We start from the raw sequence: 22,402 nt of genomic DNA on the forward strand, positions 1-22,402 counted from the left end.
AGAAACTTGAATTACAAAGAATAAGAGTCTAGAAACGCACAAGCAATGGGAGGCTCAAGAGAAGATCTTTGCTGCTTAAATTTATATCATTAAAGAGTCACTAGGATCAGAAATTGGCTAATTTAGGCATCCAACATCCATGCATTGTGTATTATTCAAAATGCACATCCTTCTCTCAAAAACTAGCACTACTAACAAATGTTTACAAAGAGGACCAAAACTATCTGATTTATAGAATTACAGACAGATTTGGTGCAAAATATCTAGCTTGATTTTGAATCGGGACACCAATGAATATTAATTTTTGAAAGTCTAAATCAGAAATGTGACACTTCCTTGAAAAGACTCAACAACATCAGTGAAGATCAGTCATTGCAAGAAGGAGATGAACAGTTCTACAGATCCCAAAAAATACAGAACGAAATTAAAGAGACTGATTTTTCCACAGACAAATTGCGTCACAAAGAAAATAAAACTCCATTTATATTTATTAAAAAATGAAATGTCTTCAAAATAAAAACCACTGCAAGCTATTCAGGGTGAAACTACAGCATCCAGGTGCAAAATTTGGGATTAGCTTGCACATTTCCTACATTTCCATAGAAGTCACAAACAAGTGCTAGGTCAAATTTAATCTAATTGAGATTTTCAAGAGAAGCAAAAGCCAGCAGTAAGTATTGGTAAAAAAATGCATACGCAAGCAATTATATTAAATTAACGTATGCAGATATAGCTATGTTATTGTCTTACAAACAACTGCACCTGCACAAAGGAAGGACTGCAGTGCAACTAGAAGAGCTGAGATGAAAACTCTGTCCAGTTTACTTTCATTTATGGAAGTGCTTAGAACAGTTTTAAGTCTATACAATTAAAGGGCATTCTAGTCTGTGGGAGATGGGTATAGTTCATACTTCTTGTTACTAAACATTTGAGAACAAAGGAAAGATCTGCAAGTAGGATACGGGGAAGCATTTAAGCAGAATGAAGAGTATTTCAATAATGAGTCACGTTAGTAAATTCCAGGTAAGGATTGGAACTAGTAAGTGAATATTGTCTCAACTGTTCTACTCGCTATGCTTACACATGCAACTAAAACACAGACACAAAGACCAAAAGCTCAGTGACAAACTGAAATAAATCCTCCTAACACTTTTTTTTTTTTTTTTTTTTTTAAGTTCATGTTCCACAACAGCAAGAAAAAAGGGTTTTATTGTCTTAGATTAGATTTGACTGAATTTAATATAAGGATTATTTTCCAATTTTTCTGCACTTACAAGATAATTCTACAAATAGCTGAATTTCCATTTGCTTTTGCTTTTCAAAACTTTTAAAGATTTTAAAGGATGCAAATTCCTTTGATATTGTTATGGTAGGAGGCCAGAAATTTGACATGAGACATGCGCCAAAAATTAACTTTTCAGAAGCTATTCCAGACCATCTGGAGAAGATGCATTTCAAGTACAAAATAATTAATACCACCTTCACTAAAACACTAAACATACAGTAGTCTGGCCTTTCCTTCATGTAATTAAAAGCTTAGAAAGTATCAGACTACTCAGAAGAGATTATGAATCACTCATAACAAAAATACTCTATTAAGTTTAGATTTTAAGTTTTTTTCCCTTCACATACAGCGGTGCCATCTTCCTCAAAATTTCTGATTAGAGCTTTAAGTGTACTTTAACTGCAGCCCAAGAGCCCACTTTCAGGAAGAGCTAAAATGAAACTCCTGACCTTATCCAAAGTGGGACTGTATCCAAATCAAGCAATGCCCTCATGGTTCTTAACATGGGCCGAAAGTACAGGTGGAAGTAATAAGTAACTTCAACAGACAGAAGAAAATTCTTCTTATCTCATGCATTGTCACAAATGATTTATAGATTGGAAATAACATCTGTACCTAAATTCAACAATAGATAAAAATTGGGTGAATGAAGAAGGTATGTCCAACCACTTGTACTACCATTACCTTTAAGATTGTACACGACACTGTTTCTGCCAGAAACACGATTTTCAAAGTATGTTTCACATACACAGGGTTATCGTATTGCCACAATACGTTGTGATCCATAAACTCATCGTAAAATGTCAATGAAGAGCTCGCAGAAATCCACTAAAGCAGCACGTAACTTGACAGTACCTCAACAGTAACAAGTTTTCTGTGTAAAAGTGAGGCAGTCCTCCACCTCCATCCTTGGCACATACAGCTTTTAAATTGCAAAGTTGTTCAAAATGTTTGACCGCATTTCTGAAAGAAGCTGTCTAGCTTTACAGTTACAAAAAAAAAATCTCATTTTTATTTATTGTGACCATATTGTTAATTGACCTAAAAATCACAGCAACCACGAACTCTGGAAACAATTAATAGCCTCAAAAATAACTCAGTAAGGATATTTAGTATTTTAAATATTTAATAGAGTATCGTGAATATAATGCAGACCTCAGCAAAATAAGATTTTGTTTTTAAAAAATTGCGATGGTCTTTTAAAATTGCTTTCTGATGTTTAAGTTCTTTTACTCTGATCTAAGAAATCTAAAAAACACCAGAAGTCCAGCAGCTATTTTAAGTTCAAATGCTGCTTGAAGATTTCTATTTAGATGTGCCATAGTAACTAGTCAGCATCAGTGCTACAGTCTCCTCACAGTACTGAATACTTCACCAATACATATAATAGAGAGGGATTAAAAGCCCCATAATAAGAGAACCATAAACACTATTAAGAATGCCTAATACTATAAATGACAGCACCCACCCCAATTCTGTTTCTGACTTCAAAGACAGAATATTAAGCAGCAAACTCCGCAGGTTTCTGCCATCTATAAATAATCTAATAGGATCTCCGAAGACCATTATAAAAGAGGTCACGTAATCTATGAAACATTTCAACTTTGAACAAACCCCCTCTTCTTTTCGTCCCCAAACAATAACAAAATGGTTTCTTAAAGAGTTATCCACAGAACAGAATATGAGTGAACACCAATAAATTTCAGTGAGAACAACATATAAATTCTTTTGGTGTGTCTGCCGTGTTCAGTAACATGGGAAAAGGAGAAAAAGACAAACTCTGCCTTGGTTTTCAGTCATCTTCTGGGCTGCACAGTCTTTTTGTTACCTGAGCACATAAACTATACCTTACTTCTCACATTTAGTTCATTTCAGATGTTAACTACTGAGTGCCTACATTTCCTTGTTTGGAAGAAAGTTGTGAGAAAGAGTTTCTCTCTTAACTGGACCTCTCACTTGTTCCTTTGGAACATTTGAAAACGCTTGCACAGGCTAGTTTGCTCTTACACACTTTGACTGTAGCCCTACCCTCCTAATGAAGAGGGTCACACGCTCAGAGCGTTGCTACCAAAAAAATGAAAAAGACAAAAACCATTACCACAGAGGTTAGCTCCTTAAATTCTTTTGTTTGCACCATTTTCATTTGCCTACTTTTTTCTTCTGCTCTATCAAACACGTTACTTCTTTTTACTCTGAATTCCAGCAATAGCCTGTCCTTTCATGATATCTTCTTTTTCAGTTACCAAGATTGGTCTTTACACAGTGGCAGCATAGATTGAGCAATTGAAAAAAAAAAAAAAAAAAAAAAAAAAAAAAAAACCAACAAAAAAAATCACCTGTACAATTTCTCTTGTGCTTTTATACACGTGCTGGGGAAAAAAAATCCCAGAAATTTCCACTGAGCTACCAGCATTCTCCTTTGTCACAAAAACAACACCACAACATAAAATTCCCAAAGAAGTGGTTGAGCTGATCAGCTTCTCCCCTCTGTCACCCTTTGCTCAACTGTTATCTCTTTTCTTACAGCAGAAAACATTCACAAAAACAGGTAATATTCTGCAATCTGTTTACACAGCACCCAGCAAATCAAACAGTGCTCTGCCCTTAATTCTTTTGGGGCCAACAAGTGTTTCAACAGTCAAATCTAATGAGAAGATAAAAGTCTTTTAAAACTACTTTTTTTTTTTCCTGCTGGTCATCCCAAACTTAGGAATCAGGCACTTTTCATGTGGTAGTTCTCAGACCTGTTACCTTTTTCTTGGATGACTCCTTGGTTGCAGGGCACAGCTCCATTCATTCCGTTACAATTTGGGATCCAAACAGATTTTGCTGCCCTCCTGTGGCCAGAAATGTCTACAAGTCACACACGCAGCTCAAACAGCACATATTTTTGTCTTGAAAGACAAATTTGCACAGATCAGTGCTAGGCTTTAACGAAAGTAAGAGTCAAAAAAGATGCTGCAGAAGTAAAAATGATCTCCTGATACGTTCACTTGAAAGGACTGTTTAAGGCTTTATAGCAGAAATATATCAGTCATGCTCACTTAACAGCTAGACTGATAAACTTCAAATTCAGCTGTCCCTCAGCTACCATGTGTAGCAAACAATGTAAACGAGCTATAAAAACACTGCAAAGAAAGGAGAGAAAAAAGTAACTTTAAACTCTTTTGTCAGTTACGCTTCATAGCTAGGCTAATCTATGAAGTCTGAATCCTAATACTCTCATGTATAGCAAGGGAACACAGGAAGGACACAAGCTGTACAGTGGTTTCACAGTAATACAGATGTAGTGGGGATTTAAGTCTAAGGAGAAAACTTACAGAACAATCTTTGAGAAAAAACAGTGAAGACATTCTACAGCAAGGAACACCAAGACAGCTGAAATACCTCATTTAATGACAATGCTGATAGTACAAGAGACCAGTTTAAGACTTAGAGCAATTCTAGAAAATACTAATTATGAAGGCTAATGTATCAGCAATTTATCCAATAGCTCATTCAGAGCATTTGAAGATAGAGAAAAGGATCAATTCTCCCTCATCCTAGATCTTTGTCACTACTATAAGTAGGCTAATGCATATGGATTTTATTACTACAAAATTTGATTAAAATAATTTCAAAAAGGAAAATATGATCTCCAAAGAAGTAATGGCAATCTGTACTTATGTTGAATTTTTACTTATGCAGAAACAGACAGAATTTCTTTATTTGTACACTGGAGTTTTAAATATCCAAAGTTGTTTGTTGTTTGTTCATATTCCAAAGTGGGCCGATATTACAAAAGCATTCCGAAAGTCAGGAACACAGAGATTTAGCACAGGACAAGATGAAAAATGAACATGCTGCAAGTCTGAGTGCTATGTGCTCTGTAAGAAAGCTCATATATATCAGTACAAAGAGCAAAAACTCCTCAAACTGACAATTAGTTATTACTCAGAATGGCAGAAAGGTCTATTTCAAACTGGTAGAACCAAGCAAGAGGGGAAAAAAAAGTGGAACATGAACAACAACTATCACCACCACATTGTTCTATCCCATTATCTGTTTACACTTTTGCTGAAATTCTGATATAAGGTTGAGGTAGGTATGAGGAAGGTTGTTTTTGTTCGTTTGTTTTAATAATTATTTATCCAGCTGCCATGAGGACCTCCTGAGTACCAACAGTGCATAAACGGTCTCTATTTATGCAGTTCTCAAAGTCCTTTAGATTGGATGGCATATATGGAATCAATTGTTACAAAATGGAAACACTATGAACAGGACTCAAAAAAACCCCAAACCATCAAACAGTTAATGCAAGCATTTTCCAGACAAAGAGGAGGAAGCAGTGTACCACCATTGTCTTATTCAAGCATAGCGTTACTGTGCACACAGCATAACTCCCAAGTACACCTTATTGACCATTAAAAACAGTGAATTTCTATATATATTCCCAAAAAGCATCCCCTATAGATGATTTTGAGACATGTTTAGAGGAGAATGTCTTTCGGGATCACATTAATCCTAGATTTTTATCTGTAAGGCCCTCTTCCAGCTTAAGCCATTCTATAATCCTGTGATATTGCCATGGACAAGTTAAATGGTTTGGTAGCACAGGTAACTTGCAGATTCCAGTTACATACAAAGATACTGATTTTTAGATTTAAAAAAATAATAGTTTAATTCAAACTCCCATCAAAACTGGATTCAGGTCAACTATGCAATGCTACATCCTAGAGCAGTCAAAAAGTGTTCAAAAAAGCCACAAGAAATCTAAAGTATTGAAAGAACACCGTTTTGAAGTTAACCCACGTAAAAGAACAAAACTGCAGTAATAAGCTTCCTTTTCATACACTTACAACCTCAAACGTTGCTCATATTCAAGCCAACATCTCTGCTATTGGAAGTCTTTCATTTCTCAACTATTTGTTAAGAGTATGAGGCAGCGTGGCTCCACTACCATCTCAGGTTTTCCTAATCTTGAATTGCAAAATGCAGTGTAATCATAAATGTAGTTTAAGCTTTTAAACAAGTGCAGCTGATCTATAGCTATAAGGAGAGGTTAATGAGAATCAGCTTCAGCTGAGCTTCACTTGGATTGTTACCCATGTGGCTTGCAGGCAAAGAACTGTCTGATATGGAAAATCAGATGAAGAAGGACGAGTTCCTGCTTCAGGATGCTTGAGATCCTGAAATAGACTACAGAAGTATTAAAAAAATACACATCTTCAAAGTCTTTCAAAAAAGTTCTGACATGCTAGGAAGGGAAATAGAAAAACTTTAAAGTGTTCCTTTTAACTCCTTTTGTTTTATAGAATAAATGACTGCCTGGACCTCATTTTAGAAACACTGAGGTGTTTAACATTTAAAATAAAACACAATTTGCATCTCTGGATTAGCAAGAACTTTAGTAAAATATCAGACTCCTTATGAAAGTTTTGACTTTTAAGCAACACATATTCACATCTCAGAAGGCATCTCCCAAAACTAAAATAGTCTAAAGTTAATACCAATATAAAAGGTGGAACAAAACAAAATAACTGTGCTATCTTCACAAAATAATCCAAGAAATTTGCATATATTGAATCAATCTTGCTAACAATTTCAAATCAAACAGCTGTGAATATAAATAAAGCATTTATTTTACAAGTTAATGGTAGCAAGTTCTGTTAGCAATTACAAGGAATTTTAATATAGACCCAGCGTCAAAAACTGAAATTGGTTAAAAGATAATTACATTATTTAATGCTGTTTTCCTTCAATTAAAAATCAGCTGTCATTAAAACATCAGTGTTTTTTAATCAAAGTTAAATTAGAGAACAATTATGGAGTCATTTAGTATGAGCATAAAAGCCAAAAAAACCCAACATTTTGCCCAGAATACATGGAATTCAGTAGGAAGCTACCTTCTTCAATGGTTGATAGATCAAATGGAGTACGTCATCATAGATCATTGAAGTTTCCCCTTTCTTTTCATTAACACTATTTTTGTGTATTATGAAGTCCAAAACATTTTTGAATTTTTTTATACTGAGTTACAAAGTCTCTGCACCTCACTGATGGAAAGGCCACAGCAAACTGCAGTATCTTCATATCAGTTCTGGAAAAAAAACCTAACACCAATCATCCAGGACTGTTGTCAGGTATACCACTAACACTGCTGTATCAAATACCAACAGGTATACATGATCATACTGTCTTTCTAGCCTCAAAATGTACAAACTGATGGATCTCAAGAGTCTTACTGAACTGAAGAAACAGAGTACAAAACCATTTTTCTGGGGAGAGCTTGGGAGTTTGAGAAAACATTTTACAAAGCAACATTCTAGCAAATAGGTAAATTAATTTTACAGACAGGACGACATATACTTGCCTATTTAGTCTTCAAAGACCAAAGGTTTTATCTCAAGTGTAGGCATAAAAATAGCTGACACCTTAACTCCCAAGTTACGCACACTGAAAATTAAGACCACAGATAGCACTGAACAATTATATGGGTCAAGCCTGAAAAACTAGCATCACAAGGAAAATTGTTTTGATGATGCTAATTTACTATTAGACAAAGCAACTGCAGCTCCTAAATCAGGCTATTTTTGTATCACTGATGGGGGAAAGAAGGGAGAAGGAGGAAGAAGCATACTGCGTCTCACAGAAAGAAAATAAATTCATCAGCATATTTTCCTTCCTAAAACTTCCTAAAAGTCTAATGCAAATTTCATATTAAATGTCCCATAAAATTTGAGAACACTCTATTCTACTCTAATTACAGAGAGAGTATGCAGAGTAGCAAGTTACCAACACAGTACTCAGTGTTTGCAAAGCACTCACACTGAACAGTAAATATCTGGAGAGTCCTTGAGAGCTGATCTCAAAGGACAAACCAACTGCTTGGAAAAAAGAAAAACAACAACATAAATGGCATCTGCAAGATCAATGGCTATCCAGCTATAAAACACATTCTGACATCCAAATCCCAGTAAATTTTTATTTAGCAGATTTATTATTGGCAATGAAGGAAATCACTCTTGTCTTTGTGAGATATATCTTAACAATTCCAGTGCAAAAAAGTGTCAGCCAAGTATCTGTAATTCATTTTTCTTTCTTCCAGAAAAAGATTTGCATTACAGTAACCCTGAGTCGTGTTGGACAGTTGGTTTAAAAAACAAAACAAAACCTAGTGAGCAATAATTAGTACCATAAAGAAAATGCAAGCAATTGCTCTGTGGAACCATTATGGAATGTAAAGATTTTATTTCTGAAAGGAAGTTTGTCTCACTACCTTAGGGTTTTATTTATGCTTTTGAGGAGGATGTGACTTTGTCAAACAACTCTTCTGCAGACATGCATCAAATCTGGGGTTTGTCAGTGAACTATATAACAGCAGCAGAAATTTCCATCTGTCTGTATTCAGAATTCATTAAAAGTTGGTTTAAAAAGATTTTATTCAAATGTTCTGTCTTCATCTGGTCATAAATATTCTGATGTCAATTCTCAAATCAACATGCCAGAGTAAACATGCTCAGTTTCTTGACATTCTCAAATGGTTTGAGATAACTGGTTATCAGAAATTACATTCAAACCACTTCATTTATGTTTTTGCTACAGAAGAACAAAATCCTGACCCCTTAAAAAAAAAAAAATTGGACTAACATTTTCTTCTGGGAAAAAAAAAAGTGATTGCTACTACACTATCAGACAAAGAAAAGTAACACTATAAGAGCAGTTTCCTTCTCTTGTCACTATTTTTTCTGTGATTCAGAAAAGCTTCTATTTCTCATATGGACATTCTGTACTCTATATGTACATAAATAACCAAGTTTGGCACTTACACTAAGATTTATATTCATACAACTATTGAAATATACCTGTTACTAAAAGCAGACCTCTCAAAGAAAGAGCACGGGATCAGATTCTTAGGTGACATAAATTATTTGTGTAAAAAAGACAACAAAGGCAATCTTCAATATATGATTTGCATGTTTTTCACAAGTTCTATTTTGTTTTTTTTTGTTTTTTTTTTTCCCCTCCCAAAACCACATTCACAGCGTGTTATCAATTATTTTGTGCCTTACATATCAAAGTAACATATCTCTTCTCAATAACCATTTCAGAGACAGTCTGAATATTGGGCGCTGACCTCTTCAAATTCAGTCTCGTTTTACAAACTGAGTAAAGCATTCTAAAACTCTGTTTATCTCCTTAAAAGTCTGAACATTTGAATGCAAATTCGGGAAACGCTTTTACAAGAAAAGAGAGCATTACTACGAGCCTACCGACTGCAGTTTGATACATGCTGTGCTCATACTCTGAGCATCTTCATGCCCCGGAAAGAATAGTCTAAATTTGTTTGCAGACAACCACCACCTTTTTAAGTGAATACCATCACAAGTACACTGCCAGTCTAGCTTTGTTTCAGAACGTAGTATCACAAATAAATAAATATATTTTTTAAAATATTTCTTACTTAACTTATTTGAACCCACAAGAGAAGAAAGGAGACATGACTGAGGGTCAGTTACACTATGTGGAAGACAAAGTGCTGAGAGGTTTTGTCTCCTTTATTTAATAGATGATATCAACATATTTCTGACCTCATTACAGACCTGAGAAATAAGCTTAGGAAAAGAAAAAGCCAATTAAAAAGTACTGACCAAGTTTTTATAGTTAATTAAAACAGACATCAGCATTTACAATATATTTTAAAACATAAAAGTTTTGTTTTAAATTTCTTCCTGAAGTAAAAGTCTGTAAGAACTAAAATATCCATCCAATATCATGATGTTATTATCTGAAGTAACAATTCACAATAAATAATCCCTATAAAAATACTAAATGAAGTTAATCTTTTTTTCTAAATGATTACATCATAAATGCAATCATTGGCGAACAGCTGTGACAGCAAGGTGGTCTAATTAGCCTTACAGACAGGCTGAACAATTTGAGAATTTCCACATACTTCTGAGAAGTACAATATTTAATCTCAGAGCACAGAAATCACATCACCTACGACATTAAAGTACAATTTGCCAGCTAATCGAGTTAACTGTAAATAAAAGCCAAGGTGAGTTTTAAGTGAAACTTTCACTATTTTGTCTTCCATAAGTATTAGTAAGAATTGTATTTACCAACTGCAGCAATAATCTGTTTGAAAGCTTCAATTACCCAAACCCGGTTTAAAACTCTGTCAGGTTCTGTCAGTGACTATTTTCTCAGCACATCACGTAGGACTTACTAATAAAATACAGATAACTAAATTAATGAAACAACAACTAGGCTTTACTAGCAGAAGAATTAGGCAATAAAGAACAGTCCCACATAGAACAACAGAGGTAACCACATGCATGTATCCAACCGAAAAGAGAAATCAATTATATCAGGAAATTTCTTTTTGCCCTGTGTGACATTACAGGCCCCAGACTAAAAGTACAACCATCTGGAGTTTCCCTAAGTCAGTGAATGGCATCAGCATAATTGCTGTCAGGATGGGAGGTGTGATTTGGGGGGTGAAGTCTCCCTCTCCTGGCACCCTTGTTGAGCCAGCAAATATTCGCTCCCCAAAATTGGGCTGCAGACTCTTTCAGACATTGATATCATCACTAACTGTATCAGAAAACAAGAAAAAAAGAGGGAGAGCATATACACACAAGAATCAGGGGTTGTTTTAACTCCAGCCAATCAAACCAAGTCTAAGAGATCAGTTAAAAAATAAAATTTCCAAATGCACACATTGTTTTACACATCATGCATCTTGCTTGGTTTCTTTTCCTAAATGGAAGAAAAGAGGTACGTTAACAGAAGTAGTAACTAAAATTTATAGCCAAAAAACCTGAGCACTGGATGGAAGCAAAAATAAGCATTCATCATTGAATGCAGTCACTGGCATTTCAAGAAAACAACCCTCCCAAAGCTTTTCATCAGACTATGAAGCTGTTCTAACATAAAAGGTACATCCAAAATAAGTCTAAAGAAGCATGACTTAGTATGGACACATGCTCGCAGTACACAAGAGTTGTCAGGACTTCGTAAACAACACACAGATCCAAAATAGAGGAAATGAACTTCAAATTTTATTTTTACAGCCTCCACATTGTAGGCAAGAATATGTTTGTATTCACAGATGTCTGAAGTGTGCATGTGTGGTACGAAAGGTATTTGATATTCACAACACCAGTGAAAACAATGAATATTGTGGTAATGCACTTTTTTCTCTGCAGAACTCTGTAGTCACTCGGTAGCAGAATGCTCTGCAATCCAAGAGAGAAAACAATCACTGCAGAGCAGGGGAACCTGCCACAAAAGGAAATACTGCTATGTAGCTTCCAAACTTTGCTAATGCAGTGCATTTCCATAAAAGTAAAATCTGCTGCTACTGCTCTGCAAGACACAGTTTATACATGGACACGTGTGCTGATTACAGGAACATCACACGGTCAAAGATTACTGCCTTAAGTATGAAGAAATGCTCAGGAAACTCAGAAACAGTAGAGAAAAAGTACAAAAACAAGGTCAAGCTTTTATTCAGTTTGGTCATTGACTGTTGATGACTTGAGGGAAGTCATCTCACCACATCTTATAAACAGCCTGAAATTTAAAACAGATTTAAAACTGCTTGCCTGTTTAACACAGCTTTGAAATTCATTCATGAAAAGTGACATCTTTTCCTATGATACAGTCAAGTAGCATTGCTAACAAATGCACTAAGAATACATTAAAAACCCTTACCTTCTCCAGGATTGACTGCTGCTGGCAGGCTGGGCCAGTCTATGGTCCAGTCAGGGCATGGATGAGGAGAAAACTTTGCTTCAATACCCCTCTCCTATATGAAACAGAAAAAAAGGGGCCCAGTCTTTTACCCACTGAGACTGGTAGTAGAATTCCCACCAGATTTAAGAGTATCAGATCACACTACATAGCTTTCAGCCCAAATGAGACTTACAGGGAGATGACTCCTGTTTATAGAATTCAAACTATGTACTTTTGTCAGTTTCACAAGAAAGTACCCTCCATTCTTTTTAGAAGAGGGTAGTAACCTCTACGCAATAAAGTAAAACAAAATACAGCAAACTATAGAACACAACAAAGAGTTTTCTTTAACAAAATTCATTTGCGTCTCAGACGTTCAAAGATCTATGGAAGTAACAACAAAAAGCAACAGAAAAACAGAATGCTAAAGCTAAACATACAGTATCACTTGTATTTTTTTTTTTTTATATACATACCTTTAGAAAAGGAATATAAATATCACAAATAAAACAGGAGGCTACTTTGGTTGCTAAGACTTATTTACAGGGCTTCCAGAGTACACTTACTCAATCCCTGAGCAACCAAATATTGTTAACTAAACAAAAAGACTAAAAACCCTTTTAAGTCAATGCATATCAGATAGAAGACAGTCAAAATACATTAAATCATTTAAGGCTATAAAAGACTTTGCTTCTATGATTCTAATAAATTTCACCTGTTGTAAAATAAGTATAATTAAGATAAATTAAGATAACTAAGACAGCTGATTGAAAACCTTAAATTACCATTAATTTAGTCATAGTTGGCCTTGGACCACCTATAAATTGACTGTTTTCATGCTCTTTTTCACAGTTATCAGGAACTGGAAAGAAGTCTTCTAGGTGATCCTCTGAAGCAGGTATCAACTCTGGAAGCTGGAGAAGCTGTATGTTGCATTTATCAGCTGCTCTCTTCACTCCAGGGACTTGCTGAACTCTTCGATACCAGCTGGAGATCAGAGGTAACTTTACCAGATCTTTGTCTTGCTTTTTGCTGTAATCCTAGGAAAACAAAATGGAAAGGTAACTTGCTATTGTAAACCTCTTTCCACAAGCAATGTGGAGAAGACAACCTGTGGGCAATGAATATAGCTCCATGTTAAATCTCAAAATGTTTGCTTACTGCAAAAATCTAGCTAGTTAGGAGCTCTGCTTGCAGGTGGAAATGCCATTAAATGCTATCTGCAATTTCCATGTGATGAAAATATTTATGTGAACAACTTTAACCATAACATTAGTCAGTGCCACAAAAACATAAATAATACTGTTCATTATTTATTATTTCCTAATATGAGAATAATTCATTTTAATTAATGAATTATAAGACCTAGTAATTAGCAATGCATGCTGGACTTAAAGCAAAGAAAGAAAATAAAAACTGAAATCTTGAATGCAAAACAAACAATCCTAAATATGAGCATTATGTATATACACAAAAAATACACATATACTCAAATCATATTTTTATAGGGAGGCCATCTAGGTTTTTTAAAAGCAATGCTTCTGATGAACCAAAGTAACTCCTGCCTGTGTTCCAATAAGTTATAAAAGGTTATATGAAGGCCCTTACCTTACTGTATTTTCAATTTTTTTAAAGTTCTCATAGTTCTCTATAGTGCAGCGGAAACGTGCTGTGAAACTGAAAATATTCTCTATGTACCTACTGCCAGGAGCTGCCTTTACCAAGTTTGTGTGCTATATGCAAGTCAACAACTTCTGAAAACTCAGTATTTAAAAATTACAAAGCAAAAAAAAATTCATATTAAAAAAGCAATATGATGATATCTTACAAATTCAGAAATAGACCTGGAATAAAATGTATTTAATTTTTGCTATTTAACAACTCCACTCCAAGACCTTATGCAATGTAATGTTTTCCAGGGAAATTCTTCTTATGCTGTAACAAACAAAGGACCTTCCACAAGCTGTGGAAAACTGTTTAGCAGCAAAAATACTATGAATGACAAAACTAGAGATTACTGAGGTTTGAGGGGCTGGAGCACAAGCCAAAGAAGCTGGCTCCCTAGATGTAGCCCCTCCCTTCTGAGCTTGGTCACAGTGATCAGACCTTGCTTGGAGGAGAACACAAAGTTTATTATAAAATGACCTAACAAAACCACCACAATACTGCACAAACAAATAAAAAGTTTGCTGATATGAAGGTATGCTGCTGTCTACACATCCATCTTTTATCTACTCGTGCAAAGAAACTGGCTTACTTCAAGTGAGGGCTTGGTAATAAAAACATCCATTTGAGACAGAATAAAACAGGGTTGTCTACACAGGAATGTTTTGTCCCCAGTGAAGGAATCATTTCTAGAACCAGAGGAAAACAAGAGCAGAGACTAAGAATATTAACATACTATGCAGAGCAAATCAGAAATCCTCCTACACTGTATTTTAGAGGGAAATATTTGTAAATAACAACAACAAAAAAATCCTCTATAAAAAAAAAAAAAACTCAAGAAACTGTATGCCAGTCACATAAATAATTTTTTAAAAAACAATACTCAAGTAGCTCTTTAGCTCTGATACAGCATGGAAACTCCAGTGTTTACGTCTCTGAAAAGCCACTACAGTCTCTAAACCTTTCTTCTCATCTTCTCCCTAAAGAGCATTCTATGTCAAGACAAAGTGACAAAGTAACAAAGTTTCAAGCCTTAGATGGATAGAATTTCAATCCAGACCATACTGATACAGTAATAGAACAACAAAATGCCAAATAACACGTTTTGTCTAATGCTCTCCCAGTGCACTGTATCCAAAACTGAAATAGGTTCATATTTACCTACTTTTGTTTTATGCACATTGTAATGTACTACAAGCATCCGTTTTAAATATTCTCATGCAGGAATTCTCTGGCCAAAGTATTTCAGTATTGTATGTGAGTAGTCAAGAATGTTTACTAAGTACTATTTGAAATGAATGTTGTTGATCTCACCAAGCCCCACCTTTTATTGTACAAAAATAAAAACAAAGGCAAGTTGTCTGTTTCGGGTTATGCTCACATTGCAAATGCTGCAACATATTTTAAATGAACACATTTCACGATTTTCCAGCTCTTACAAAAGCCCATCTACACTGCTTAATACTTGCAGAATTTGATGTCTTACCAGGAACTGATGGATGCATGGTAAAAGCACAATATCTGCCAAGGTAAAATAAAGCCCCTCTGCAAAAACGTGGTCTAAAGGTGGAAGGTCAGATGTTTTTGTTCTCCTGATGAGAGGGGCTTCTCTGTTGACTGCACGTGACACCTCTTGGACATGTAGCTTAGAGAAAGCTACACTCAGTTCCAAACTTGGAAGTGGATGTTCATGCACCTCCACTGTTTTCCCTTCTTCTGTTGCTTCTTTCTCAAGCAGAGACACTGCAGCCTTAGCACCTGCCTTCTGTTGTTGAAGCTTTTGCCTTCGAATTTTGTCATCGTTATGCACCCGGACAGGCTCTGCAAGTTTTCTTTCGAGCTGTAAAATGTCAGCAGGAATAGTCTGACTGTGCTCAGGAGATGCCGTCAAAAATCCTTCAACAGCCAGAGGTATGCTGATCTCACAGAGTCTGGTCCACTGGCTAACCTGTCAAATAAATTTATCTAATAAGTACAATAAGAAACAAAATCCAAGCTACCTTTTTGTCTACTTTAAACAAGGAAACTTCAGCCAAAGTTAGCAACTTTGGCTTCAAATACATCCTTTGATAATTTTAGGAGCCCAAATATTCTGTATTACTTCTGTGATAGCAGAGTTAAGAAGCAAAATGTTTTATATATATATAACAAGGATGAAGTGTTATCCAATACAGTACGTTTTTACTTCCCTTTCTTAGCATAAGATGAGGCTGGCTGTGTAACTCATGAGAAGTGTGAGTACAGAAATGCTTTGGATTAGTTCTCTTATTTTTTTTCTTAGCATGCAACGTTAAGAAACTTTAGTGTAACCAAGCAGTAACTTTGAACAATTTTTTTCATGTTATTCTTCTTCTCTATTATTTAGGCTACGATATCAAATCAATCTTGTACCATGTCTTCCCCAAGAATGCTACTGAATTCACAGATACAGTCAGCACAGCATGCCAGTTCTGTACATTAAACTCAATATTCGAAAACCTTTTTATTTATTTTTAAATAACAGTTGTCAAAATCTTTAGTTTGCTTTTTTGCTTTAGTTTGCTTTTCCTAGCTTTTCCCAAACATCATGCATTTAAATCCAATTTCCCTTATTCTCTGAGGAAACACTCAGTATTGACAAAGGTGCACAGTGCAGAAGCTATAATTACCATCGTTCTGAATTAGTTAATAAAAATACATTACATTATTTTACCAAGAAACATCTTCCAGGGATAATTTCATTTCTTTGGACGACCATTTACAGTGCCCAAATTGTTCCAGTAAAGCTTCGTTTGGTCTTCAGTTAAGGACCTCCGCTACACAGGAATTCATTTTTACTGGTTTCCTGGCAGACCAAGTTACCTTTTATACCTTTAAGTAGCTAACTATCAGAGCATATATTTCAAGTTCTGAATAATCTAAAGGCAAGTAAATAATTATCTATATGGATTGATTGAAGATAAGCTTATATACGTGCAATTTCCTTCATAAATCAGTATCAGAAAGGGGATGAAGACAGGAAATATTCAGCTGTGATATGATCTGAAATACGGTTATTCATAAGGTGTGAAGTAAGCATAAGAAGGCAAATATAGCAGTGACCATTGTGAAGAGGTTTCCATTTGTAGGGCTGTGACAAAAGTCACATCCTGGACAAAACTCTGGAAAGTGCTTTACTAGTTCAAATTCTTAAATGCCTAATATTAATATTGCTAATAACATGTAAGTACATTCAAAAATTCTATCTCAAACTTTGCAAGGCTACAACTTGATTCCTGTATTCTCCACAAAGCTAACAGTGTCCCTCACTTATTTCTCATCAGATTTCACGTTCTTCAGATAAAATTCATCATGTGCAAAGTATGTAGGATTAGTTCCTAGGGACGTGCTCGAAGATCTCGTGGCAACAGCCACAATTGATGACTTCACACGCAAACATCCTGCCTTCAGATATTTGATTTCCTCAGTTAAAGAAAGTGGCATTCTGTGAAAAATTATCATTATATTAGGTATTTTTTAATTCACGTAAAACTGGAACAGACACAGTACTAACCCACTGACACTATATTGCCAAAATGAAGCAAATATCTGAACCAGTGTTTGAACTGTTTTTGTGCTGCTGAAGCTATACCCTCAAAAAGAACAATTTTTCCCTTATAATAAAATACAGACATTTCTTCATACAGTAAATATCAATATTAAGAGTTTACAACAGGGCATTCCATTCTTATTTAAAACCCTGTTAATGTAACTAAGAGAAAGAGATGCACTCACTTCTGCACAGGCTTTTAAGCAGGTTTTCTTAAAGCCTAGGAGTTCCAAAACGTTCTTTTTGGATGGATCTGCCTCGAATGTTTTCTGTATTATATGTCTTAGGACAACAGAAAGCCCAGCTCGACAGAACTTGCCGTCTTTCGTGACAACAGCAGGAAAACAGCAGCTCTGCACGACCGTAGGAAGCTGACATTTGGGGATTAAATGGACCTCAAGATCTCCAAGGAGGTTTTTTGTCACAAACTGATCATTTGCATTTTCATTAGTCGGCACTAAGAAAATTTTGAACGATTTGCAGTCACAGTAGGATAGCAAGAAGAGTGAAATAGACGTATGAAGAGGAAAGATACTATCTTGACACTGATGAGAAAAACCCAAATACAAATGTTCTTCAGGGACGCTATCTTTCATCTTCCTCCTGAGCTGAAGTTCCTGAAATAGAAATTAGAACACAACAGTCATAAAAGAATACAGAATTGAGAACAAAACAGAGGGTTTGAAACAGCGGTTGTACCATTATCTGCTAAAACTGATTGTAAAATAAGATACTATTAAAGACATCCTGTCTGAGCAAGTAGAATGCGGCACTTAGAGAGGAAAATGTTTCACATATAGCCTGCCGCCTCACATACACATCATTGACAAGGAATTGATTTCCGACACTAAGTAAAAATATGAAAATCAAAAAAGTTTTTATTTTAAACTTTGAAGGTTTAGACATTTTACAATAAAGCTCACTTTTAAATCACCCATAATCATACATTTATCATGCAATATTATAAAACCATGTTCCTGAGCACCTAAAACAGTTTTATCATACATACATTTGCCTCTCTGTTAAAGCACATACACACACAGAGTCACTGTTTTAAAGTGAAATACAAGAGTGATGTAGCTGAAATTAATGTCGTTATATTAAATGTTTAAATTATTTTTCCTTATACTTTGTTGAAAGTCTGTTTTTTTTATTAAGCCATTTCATACTAGTGTAATATAAAACAATAATGCAATAGCTTTTCTGTGCCACCACCACATAACATTCTATGTTAACTTAAAAATCACAATTCCTACTGAAAAGCATAGAGCACTAGATGGCACTCTTTTAACAATCATGTAGAACAAAGCTTCATTATAATATGAAGAAGAACTCTGAACGCTGCTCAGATATGCAGTATGCTTATTTATATATAGTTTATATGCATGTACGTAGAGCACAAGTGACACTGGGACAAAATCTTCCAAATAACTATCTAATAATGTCTCTATACAGTTACAGGGACATGATAGCAATACACAGCAAAAAGTTCTCACATTTCATATATGGAGATATACCTCAAATGTACTATTTTATATCATCTGTCACTGGGACAGAGCAATTGCTCAAAGACAGGCAGTGGAAAAATAAAATCAAGCCCACCTGGCATTAAATAAGAATCAAAATGACTGTTATACAGAAATGTTTTTCAACTGTTTTGTTACGTGGCTGTCTCAAAACAAGAGTACCTAACCATAAAAATCCTCTTGCTTTTCTTTAATTAACACAGCTTCCACTCAAAGAATAATAAAATACACAAAAGTACGTAAAATACTTTCCTGAAGGCTATTTCACTTGGATAAACATAGAAATGAAGATGGATACAATACCGTAACTACAACTGTGGAGGAAACAGTTTAGTGAAAGTAATTGAGGAGAAGATGAGAGAAGAGTTAGTCTTATCTGTTTCATCCATATATATAACCGCTTAATCTCAAATCCTTTCCTACAGAACTTCTAGAAAGATGCAAAAGTAGAGGTACAACTGATCAGCCTACTGATTAAAGATGTTCCGCTTTAAAAACTGGTGGATGAATGGGTTAACAGTGTCAGTGTGAATCTTACTCCAATCCACTGAACAAAATGACTTCTTCCCAGTAGCGATGAGTAATAGATAGCAACTGTCAGTCTGTCCCAGGGACAGCAACTGATTGGAAATAATGACTTGTTGGTTATTGGTCTGCTCTGTACTCAACCCTGTATATGCCACAGCTGGCACCATCCCATTAATCCATCTGTCTCCTCAGAGTTCAAAATTTAGCTGGAAATTTGGCCAGACAAATTCAACCATTCTTATCCTCAGCTACAAAACTGTTGCATCCAGAAGCCACACAAAGCACGTATGCCAACACTGCTGAATCTCCCTGAAGCAGGATAAATGCATACTCCAGTCTCTTGACAGCCTTGTGACAATGTCAGAGAAGGGGAATATGCATGTAGCCCACTTACCTTAATCCATAATGTTATATACTTGTATCGAGACTGTCTCCTTTATAGTCACTAAGGAACTTGCATCTAAATTCCTAACAGACACTTTAAACTGAACATCTTTTTTTTTTACAGCTTTACCCATGGATGTTATGTGGGTTAAGATTTACTTGTCACTTTGTTCAGATTTGCTCTTCTCTCTACTTCTAACACTCACATTTAACTCTTCACTCCATTTTGCCCACTTGAAAGTAGTGGCTTTTGAACATTACAGTGCTGAAGCACTGAGTATTCTACTTATCTAGGGAGAGAGAGTACTCCCTCTCAAAACAAGATAGGAATGTATAATGATTATGCACAGCTTGCACTGACTCAAACTCTTCTAAGTCTGCACCTGGAAGAGGTGTGAAGATGAGAAATAAGGAAGCAACAGCAATAAGTGCTACCTTTGGCAACTTTCTATTCTGTTTCAGCACGAGGTTTCCTGAAATAGATGGAAACAGCATGTAAAGTGAGCCTCACCGATCTAATGAATACTTTGTTCTGATTCTATCATCATCACAGTCAAATCCTACCTATTCACCAACTTAAAAGTACAGAAGAGCCACAGACATTTCATTCATACTATTAAACAGAGAGCATCACTCAAATTATTTTGTCATACTACTGTGTTTCTTTTTCTAACTTAGAAGACGAGCTGTCTCCAGAAAGAAATGCCAGGATTTTTTTTCCTGTGTAGTCTGCAGTGTACCATGGGCATTTTATCACTTACTCTATTCCCAAACTTGCAGCTGGACTCACAAACATTATATCAGCCTGATTTTTTTTCCTTCCACTTTTCCAGATCTGTCCTAAGTATAAACGACAATAGCCACCCTCTTCCACCATCTGTCTGTTCCCTAAAGCCCTAACTTCCTGCTTTTGCCCCAGCTACACTACATCTATTTTTTCCCATAAGAGATTTCAGATGGCCAAAAAGTAGCAATGAAGTTAACTTTGTTCACAGACATGTAATTTCAAAAGCCAAATAAAATCTGAATAAGTCAAGTCTAGACTCAGTTTCATTGCAACAACAGAGCTTGCAATGCATGGGGTAAACACAGAAGAAATATTAATCTTTTAGGAGCTTTTTATTACACTGTGGATAATAAAATGGTCTGAGCTCAATTGGTGCAGAAATATTTTGCAAGTCATCTATCACCATTTTCTGACTTCTAAATGCAAGTATTACTTCCTACAAACTTCAAAAATTAATACTGAAAGTTCTTTTATTTCTCACAAAGCAATTAAACAGGCAGCATAATTTCTGAACTGTCACACAGCCTATGCAGCTGCCAAAAAAACACGCCTCGCTTGCTAAAACAGAAATATTTTTTTATTCATCTTTGAAATTAGAAGATTTAGACTAATTGAGAAATTTCTCTCGGTCTTACTAGACATCACAAAGCTCCGTATCACAAAATAAATAAATAAATACATAAAAATCAATCACTCACTGACCACTCCAAACACTTATCTTCCCCACTTTCAGGCAATGAACAATGACACACACACCACCTGCTTCTGAAATCCAGTCAGTGGAATAAGATTTGGCCCAACGGTATTCATATTAGTCTCTCACAGGACGTAAAGCAAAATAAATCTATCTGGGACCTGTCTACAGATGACTTTCGTTCCCTTAAATTATTTCTTGGGAGAATATACTCAAGGCCTTTTTCTTTCACTTCAGAGAACTGTAGGCTCTCGCCCTGCCACATCCCACTTCTCTCCCACGTTTTGCTTTAGAGATTTCCTCCTGACAGCTTGTCTCCTTCTACGGAGATATTCAAGATCCATCTGGACACCAATCTGTGCAGTTTATTGTAGGGAACCTGCTTATCAGGGCGTTGGATTTGATGATCTTTTGACATCTCCTCCAACCCCCGCTGTTCTGTGATAATAAAATAAAGAATGGAACTAACAAAACCCTTGAGACATAACATTGTTCACCCATTTAATCATAATTATTTTTTTTTCCCTGGCATTTGTCCTTCTCTGATTAGCCTGCATTCTGTGAGATGGGTTTCTATCCTATACTGGCCTTTTTAATAGTAGCCACGATTAAAAGAAGGGAAGGCAGAAACCAGCTGAACATAAATAATGAATATATCACAGGTTTTGCAACATAGCTTGAAGATAAATAACACGAATTTGCCTTCGGTGTTACAATCAGCTTGGCTAACATCTTACTCATCATCTGAGATACGCTGCTCATCACAAGTCATTTAAAAAGACAGGTGCCCCCAGGAAATATTTAACTTTGCACGACGTTAATATTTATGCTGTAAGGGAGACAACTGCGGAAAGCTGAGCTATGTTTCCAGCCGGACTATCAACGCGTTGCGGGAGCTTAGGGCCAGCCATCCTTCAGCGTATCCAAAGAATTGTGCGTTCCCGCCACCAGCGCGGGTCTCCGCGCTCAAGCATGCGCTTCAGGAACGGGGCGACCGGCAGGAGGAGAGCCCGTGCGGGGAAGCAGCAGCGAGGCGCCAACTCCCAAGGCCGCCGTGCCCGCGCGCTCCCGCGCGCTGCCTCGCGCATCTCCCGCCCCGCCCCGCCCACCGCCGCGCGAGCCGATAAACGGCCCCCGGTCGCCGCCAGCGCTCTGCCGGGGTCCGCCTCTCCCTCAGCCGCTCCCCGCCGCTTACCCGGCCCCGCGCACGATACGTCCCCGTCGCTTCCGCCCCGGCTCCGCC

At 36.2% G+C, this 22,402-nt stretch overlaps 1 protein-coding gene across 3 annotated transcripts in view; it reads right to left on the reverse strand.

Moving 5' to 3' along the window:
* Positions 1-22,396, reverse strand: part of GSTCD (glutathione S-transferase C-terminal domain containing) — a 59,159-nt gene extending 36,763 nt beyond the window's left edge. For all 3 annotated transcript variants that reach the window (XR_006178904.1, XM_042871472.1, XM_042871473.1), the window contains exons 1-5: positions 22,355-22,396; positions 17,426-17,857; positions 15,159-15,620; positions 12,793-13,047; positions 11,987-12,080 (exon numbers count right to left, since the gene is read on the reverse strand). Coding sequence is in view for 2 of the 3 variants with exons in the window: in XM_042871472.1 (XP_042727406.1) it covers positions 11,987-12,080; positions 12,793-13,047; positions 15,159-15,620; positions 17,426-17,836 (1,222 nt within the window). In the remaining variant the exon portion in view is untranslated. The remainder of the gene's footprint in view (positions 1-11,986; positions 12,081-12,792; positions 13,048-15,158; positions 15,621-17,425; positions 17,858-22,354) is intronic.
* Positions 22,397-22,402: the final 6 nt, after the last annotated feature.

The sequence above is a fragment of the Lagopus leucura genome, unplaced genomic scaffold (genome assembly GCF_019238085.1).
Source record: "Lagopus leucura isolate 7727_CA_CO unplaced genomic scaffold, USGS_WTPT01 Super-Scaffold_100004, whole genome shotgun sequence".
NCBI lineage: Eukaryota > Metazoa > Chordata > Aves > Galliformes > Phasianidae > Lagopus > Lagopus leucura.